Below are 8162 nucleotides of genomic sequence, written 5' to 3' on the forward strand. Positions count from 1 at the left end.
TATATATATATATATATATATATATATATATATAAACAAATATCACAGCTTGCACTCAATGTACTGGTTCATATAGACAGGTGCTAGTCTCAAATAATAGAAATACAACATTACCATTTCTTTACCGGACGAGAGAATGGTAATGTTGTGTGTGTGTGTGTGTGTGTGTGTGTGTGTGTGTATATATATATATATATATATATATATATATATATATATATATATATATATATATATATATATATATATATATATTCATGGTAACCTGGGTATAGCTGCTAGTATCCCTAATCTGGTCTTTAACTGTTACAAATGCCTCAAACTGTGCATGCAATGTCTTGCATATAATGTATACCCTGTTCACTTATGTAACTATGTATTTGTAACCATTATTTGTCATCATAACTCTGTGCCCAGGACTATACATTAACACTAGCCACACCTGATCTCTATTACTCTACGTAGCACATGTATTTCCCTACACATATATATATTATCTGATTTGGTCTGGGAGCTGAACCCTATTTTTTAAACGCCCCATGGGTTCCGTTCACTGAAGTCTCCCAGGTGCGACAGTCTCTGCTTGGTCCTATATACACGATCCCATAAAAAAGTATTGATATTAATATTTTTTGAGAGTAGAGCATGGACCTGTAGAGTAGTTATTGGCTGGAGCTATTTCATGAAACATCTCATCTTTTCGGAAGGTTATCAGCGTGTACGCCATTTCCGGCGGCATTTTCAAAGCTCCCGGGTTTTCATCTCTCTCTTATTCCTCAGTAGTAACAGTGGAGGGAGAGGGAGTAAGTCAGGCGAGGCCAACTTCAGTCCTCAAGGGCCATCTACAGGTCAGGTTTTAAGGATATCCCTGCTTCAGCACAAGTGGCTCAATCAGAATGGCTGAATGAGCCACCTGTGCTGAGGCAGGGATATCCTAATACCTGTCCTGTTGGTGACCCTTGAGGACTGGAGTTGTCCACTCCTGGAGTAGGTGGTATAAGGCCTTTTGTTGGACCAGCAAGCAGTTGATATGTATTTTTTTTTCCACAGCGACTGGCCGTCTGCATCCGACCAGAGAAGGCGTTAAGGGACGAGGCCGACCCCCTGTGCATGGCGCCTGCTCCGTCACCGATCTACCTCCAACTCAACCGGGTTACAAACAGATCTGAGGAGTGACAGGGAAATCAGCCATCGGTGCTTTTTAACATTCTTTGCTCCTCTTGTAGGGTTTTTTTTGGGAGAGGGTTTCAAGGTACAGTCCCTCTCAGGATCGGTCATCGGGGTCGCAAGAAGATACAGGTCTTTTTAAAAATGTAGAGCGCGATGAAAACGAGGCAACTATGGCGCAAAACGGGCACAAAGTCCGGGAGTCATCAAAACATCATCCATGCTATTGAGGCCAAATCGGCTAAATCGATCACGATAGTGTGGATGGAACTTTGATAACTCCCGGCCAAAGAGAGGTATTATTTCCTTGTGTCTACTTGTGCCAATGTATCATGGCAGGTGGCTCCGTGTGTCAGTTTGTGATGTGTTGAGTTTGAATAGGATGAATTATCTGACGTTCATGTTATACGCGGTCATTTTTTTTTTGTCTGCAACTAAAGCTTTCTGGCAAACAATCTGCATTATACATAGGAAATCCCAATTATTACAGATCTGTAATAGTCTTCTGATTTATTTTGTGTTATTCCTTTTTTTTTCCCCGTTACATTTCACATTTTCTTTTAGCTTTTTTATGAGGATTTGCACTGATCAGAATTTTAACAAATTTCCCCAGAATTGAGGCAGAATTTCATCAATCTTTTTCGGTTTTCGACAGAAATCAGATTGAATATCGCCAAAATTATATCTATTTTGCCAGAATTTGGCAAAAAGGGTAATGCAGTGAGTGTCCTGTGACCTTACCCATTGACCTTCATTGCTTGGCGAACGTCGATTCTTCGCACAATGTTTTGGTGGAAAATATAGGAACATTTTTGTCTGGTTCCTAAACTTTAGGGAACATTCTCCACTGATTAGCAACTGTCTTAGCAACAGACGGTGTGATGTAACAAGGCAATCTTTGCAATGATACATTTCCTCTGGGAGGTATACACAACCTCAGACTTGACATATGTTTTTGGTCCCAAATATGGTGTCCCACTGACACATCATTTGACACATCCCCTTGTTATATGTGAACTGGGTAATTCCTCCTGTTGACTGGCAATCACCATTGGGACAGAACCCTGATACATCAGAGCACACAATCTTTCTCCAGGCGTCGGTTTGCTCTAAAATTAGCTCCACTCATTCCTCTCTCCTATTTCACAAGCCATTATTAGGCATATTTAATTAGTAAAAGAAAGCTGTAAGGATTCTGAAGTGATCAGAAGTAATTTGCGTTGGCAGCCATTTTTAAACGTTTCTGAAAACATAATTTCACTAAAAAAAAATTTAAAAAACAACAGGGGAATTTCTACATGAAATATGTAACCAGAATGAGAAATGGAAAGTGAACACGGTTTGCCAAGGGAAATAAAATGTTTTTAGTGAGAGTGCCCGTTCAATACCTTGGTTTAACTCATTCTGTGCTGCAAGCATGCTCAGGGTTAAAAAGCATCATGATACAATTATGAGGTTTGTTTAAAAAGGGCCAAAGAGTGACACATCTACGAATGAAGTGTTTTTCAACCAGGGTTCCTAGGAACCCTTGGGTTCCCCGGGCATTCCTAAAGGGTTCCCTACGATTGTCCGGTCATTTAAAAATGGTATCAAATACAGAAGAATTTACAATGCATATGATCTCAGAGACGTTATTAGAGAGGGTTGGGGTTCCTTACAATGCATCTGATCTCAGACACGCTATTTGAGGGGGTTGGGGTTCCTTATAATGCATCTGATCTCAGACACGCTATCAGAGAGGGTTGGGGTTCCTTACAATGCATCTGATCTCAGACGCGCTATTAGAGATGGTTGGGGGTTCCTCAGAATTTCACTTAGGGTAACAACCCCCAAAAATTCTTATTTGATCTGGGAACTGAACCCCTATAGTCACCGCTCCTTGGGTTGATTTACTATAGTCTCACGGGGGCGATGGTCATTGCTTGGTCCTTTATAAATGATCCCATAAAAATAAATTATTTATATATTATTTATTTATTTTGTGCAGGGAAAGGACTTGTATAATTGTCAGTAACGGACTTATCATTTTATCTGTGCATACTTGAAACGTCTATTGATAAAGGCGGCAGGTGAGCAGCATTATGACTCATTCAATTGGTGGAAGCGAAGTATTTTATTTCTTTCTTTTAAAGGAGCGGTACCATGTTTCAATGCAGGAGAGAATAATCCTGATTAACAAACGGGGAATGTGCATCCTTTTTTTAAATGGTGTGGCATAATTCATTTTGTAAACCAGGTGAGTCTTTTGGTTTATAACCAAAGATATTGATTATAATGTGTTACATGCTTTTCTCTTAAAAGGAGCAATCCCAAGTAGCCGGACAGTTTGGGGTCCCTGGATGGGGGGATTGTTTGTCAGTCAGGGATTTTCTTCCCCCATATCCCCCCTGTCCTTATCAGAGAGCCAGTAAAGATAAGGGGAGGTGGGTGGGGGGACACTGGCTGTACAAGCTCTTGCTGATCGCACAGGGACATCTCACACAAGGGAGCAGCCAGAGGCAATCACCCCCTCCCAGGTCTCACTAACACACATTAAATATACGCATAGGTGTCAGGTTTGGGTAAAACAGGTCTCAGTCACCCACATGTGACCCCTTAATCATGTCACTGGAAATGGCTCACTTTGGTCCAGGGAGGGACTGCCTCTTTAATAAGCATGGGCGTCTCCCAATTACATCAATGCCGTTGTTGGCTGTGAAAGAAGCCGTCATCCGCCATGTTTTTTGCGACCCAAAATAAAAGGAGGAAATTAAAAGACCATTATGTTCAAAATACTTGGCTGCACGGAGTAAGAACCAGTACATTTAAAAACATATCACCTGATTCACCCAGAATATTTTCAAGAGAAAAGTATTCGCACATTTTTTTTTAATGGTTCTTTCTCTTTGCACCGTTCCCCTCGTAGCAGTGAAAGGGTGTAAAAAATTACCCTTCCTTTACATTTATTGCACACCCGTTTGAAAACTGGATTTAAAGAATGATTCTGCTTGGCTTCTGATGCATTTTGGTTCCTGATTTTTAATTTAAAAAAATAACAAGCACTTTCTAAAGAAATCCCATTTATTCTCTACAGTGTGATGGGTCTGGATAGTCTGTCTGGACCAGTAGCGTCATTGCACTTCAGACCCAGGATAATTCTGCATTAACACCGTCAATTCCTGCCGATACCTTGATATTGTGTTCACTGAGAAAGGGGCAGGGAGAGAAGTAATGCAAAATGAATGCACCGCAACTGCTTGTTTGTTGAAATAAAATAAAAGTTCTATAATGTATCGTTTTCCCGGCTCCGTTATTTCAAACTCACAGTTATATTTGAAGTGTTTGGGTTTTTGAAAGTTCTTCATTAAGGCCCAGATCCACAACCCCCCCGCCCCCCCCCCCCCCCCCACGCTCATAACGTGACATTACCTAAAACGGGACTGGACGTTCTGTTCCCCGCGGTGAACGCGGATCCACAAAGCTAATTAAATGCACAAACAGCGTCCGTGCTACATCTCAATAGCATAGGGTTAATGTCACGTTACTGTAGCACAATGTTGTGTTATCTTCCTATAATGTGACGGTAAGTGTGTCTTAGTGTTACTCCCGTGCAGACCCTGAGACAAGGGGTTTAAATGGAGGTGAGAAAGAGAGGAGAGGGGAATAACACAGGGAGGCAACGCTAATTTAGGTCAATTATCCCTAACTGTGGTGTCACCCCCGATACAGACCCTATAAAGGCCCCACATCAGGGTCAGGATGTAAGTAATGCCAGGTTTTGGGGGACAACATTTTTCATCCCTCACGGGAGGTCTTCTGGTACTGCACACGCAAGCTGGGAGCATGCCGAAACGGGCACTTCTAACAGAGGATCGGGAGTAACATTTTGAATACCTATTTACCGAATGATCCTGGACTCTGGACAACGGAAGGCTGCCTGGCAGGACACGCAGGGGCAGAGCTACTAGCGCGGAGCTGCTGCAGCACCTGCGAGATCTCAGACTGACTGTTGGGGAACCCACGGGGGCCAGTCTAAGTTCTGCCTATGTGAGCGGGTGCTGGCTGGAGGGAGAGCAGTTATCATCGCGAGGAGGCCCAGCAGGAAGAACCTGCACAGTCAGGTGGGGTCCTCAACAGAAGCAGTATCGCAAAGTACAGGCCTGCTACAGTAATATGCAGTTAAGAGCTCCACCAGTGTGCCGGCGACCATTACACAGGCCTTGACACCCAGGGTTGGGTGGCCTCTGCAGCAGACACTGACTTCCCACGCACAACGTTTAGTGGGGAGTCTTATGTTACCATTGTTATGTGAATGTATATAGTGATTCTTCTGTGTGCAGCTGGTCTCAGTTGCTTATGGGGGGGTAGTGGCCCCTCCCCGCCAAGGTATAAGCTCGCCCCACCCCACTTTCCAAGTTGCCAGGTCAGCTTCATTTGGCAGGTTACGACAGATCCAATGTGATCATTCTTCCTGTAATTATACAGGTAAATAAGAATTTTAACCCAGGGAGTGTTAGGCCCTGCTACGCTCATGCCTTGTAAGTGGCAGCAGGCTTAAGACGCCTTGGCCAAAGGGTTAAACTAAATGACCCTTTTTACAAGAGATATATAGGTATTGCACAGTGTATTTATGTCACATTGGCAGTAGCTTTGGGCATTTCTGTTTTTTGAAGAATCAAAAGGTACCAGGTTGCCCATTGCTGTTTTCTTTATAAATACTGTAATAAAACAAGTGTAGTTTGTCTCCCGTGGTCTGACGTGGCACATCCCACAGCGAAGGAGCACTCTGGCCCACCCCCCAGCAGCAGGTGTTAGTCTGAGGCATTTAAAGAGGCAATCCAAAAAATAAAATAAAAAATGTTTTTGTTTTAATATATGCATTTGATTATCTTTATTAAAAATTAATTACTTAAGCTGCCGATCGATTTGGTTCTCCTGTGTTTGATCAGCAAGGATCCTGCTTCCCGGGGTCACTAAATGGCAGCCGTTTAGTTTCAATGAATCCTTCAGTCAGTGTAACGCAGCAGCTACAATATATTCTTATATTACTAAGGTAACATTACCTATTGTTACAGTTTCCAGCTCAAACTGTTGGGAATATTGGCAACAAATAATGACCACAAGCAGGAAAGTATTACAAAGATCTTGAACTGCTGGGGAGGTGAGCTAACACCTGCTATAGAAATCAAAAGATGCTCAGTATATTAAACCTCATTCAAAATGGCATTAAGAGTTGAATTTTAAAATAAAAAGGTAGTATTATCCAATACCACAGAACTGATTTATTTAAAAAGCAGTAAAAAATAATAATAAAAAATAATATATATATATATATATATATATATATATATATATATATATATATATATATATATATATATATAGAATCCAATGCACAGCCGGCACACCATATGCAAGTAAATAAGTTTTGGTGCTTATCCCATAAAGCAATAACAGACCATACGATACCGGTTGCAACACGACATCAAGGGACAGCACGCAGGTAAGTAAATCAAAAATGTTCTATATTTGATAGAAGACACAAAAACCGACGTTTCGGTCCCCCAGTGGGACCTTTCTCTTAAAGGAGCAATATCCTACATATGTGTTTTTTTTTAATAAATCAGTTCTGTAGTATTGGATAAAAGTACCTTAATTCAACTCTTAATGCCATTTTTAATGAGTGTATATATATATATATATATATATATATATATATATATATATATATAGTCATGGTATGGAGATTTGCACTCACGTTTTGGTTGAGAAGGCAGATGCTTGTCCCATATGTTGCATATAGTAGTATGGTGACCAGGGGATCCTGAAAACCAAGAAAGACAGCACACCGCACAGATGATATCCAAAAAATGTGTATTGTGAAACACAGGGCCGCCAACGTTTCGATCCTCGTAACGGGACCTTCCTCAGGGCAGTATATAGCAACTGTAAATATTACTGTATGTTCATTTGCATGTCTTAGACAGGTCTGCAACCCTGTCTTTCCCCATTGTCACCCAGCATACAGCGCTTCCACTGCCGCAAGGGATTCTGGGAAATTACATACAAATGAGCACTCAGTGCCACCTTTTGTCTCAAGCTCGTATTACACAAGCCAATCCTCAAGCCAATGCATGCTGTTTTAAACACAGCTTTTAAACAGAGGCTGGGATGAGATGCAAAGCCATTAGACCCACTCACATACATGTTTCAACCTTGATGGGTATCATCAGTGTGAGGCTGGTCTTAATGGCAAGCAGGTTTGAGACTAGACTAGGTAATCACCACTGTCATTAAGGTTATGGTGGGTAAAAAAAGTGACAAAAACCCTCCACAGTAAAGCATAAAGCATATATGTGTGTGTGTTTATTTTCCTGAGCAAGTAACAAAGGCACACTCACAAACATCCGATAAAATCAAGCAGTGTGTGTATGAGCATACTCATGCTCTAAGGAGGTGGCTCCTGCAATGCATTCCCTTGTAACGAGTTGCTCGCTCTCTGGCAGCGAAGCGGTTCAAGAAAAGTGAGTTCACACTTACAGCCGTATAAAATTACAGGGCAAAAACAACAGAAAACCTATTAATAATGGGGACAAAAGTTTTTTTGATCAGAAGTTGATTTCTACTATCAAACACAATACCACTACTTTCTAGAGCACTATAAAAAATGACAGTGCCATTCCAGAGTCACAGCTGTACCACCAGCGAAACCCACCCAGGACATATTCACAATCAGTACATACTGTATACATACCATCCCACCCAGGATACAGACATGTCACCCCACACAGTACATGTGCATTTCACCCCACATAGGACATATGCAGTACATGTGATTGTAGTCAGGACATACAGTATACTGTACGTCAGACATTCCACCAGGACATATACATGTGATCCCACTCAGGACACACTGCATACATGTCACTCACTCAGGACATAATTTATTCATGTCACCCACACCCAGGACATACTGTATACATGTCACTCACTCAGGACATACTGTATTCATGTCA

At 41.5% G+C, this 8162-nt stretch overlaps 1 protein-coding gene across 1 annotated transcript in view; it reads left to right on the forward strand.

Moving 5' to 3' along the window:
• Nucleotides 1-4420, forward strand: part of LOC142464962 (sodium-dependent serotonin transporter-like) — a 37926-nt gene extending 33506 nt beyond the window's left edge. Inside the window, exon 13 of the mRNA XM_075568737.1 lies at nt 1051-4420. Coding sequence (XP_075424852.1) covers nt 1051-1176 — 126 coding nt within the window. The 3' untranslated portion in view covers nt 1177-4420. The remainder of the gene's footprint in view (nt 1-1050) is intronic.
• Nucleotides 4421-8162: the final 3742 nt, after the last annotated feature.

The sequence above is a fragment of the Ascaphus truei genome, chromosome 13 (assembly GCF_040206685.1).
Source record: "Ascaphus truei isolate aAscTru1 chromosome 13, aAscTru1.hap1, whole genome shotgun sequence".
NCBI classification, from domain to species: Eukaryota; Metazoa; Chordata; class Amphibia; order Anura; family Ascaphidae; genus Ascaphus; species Ascaphus truei.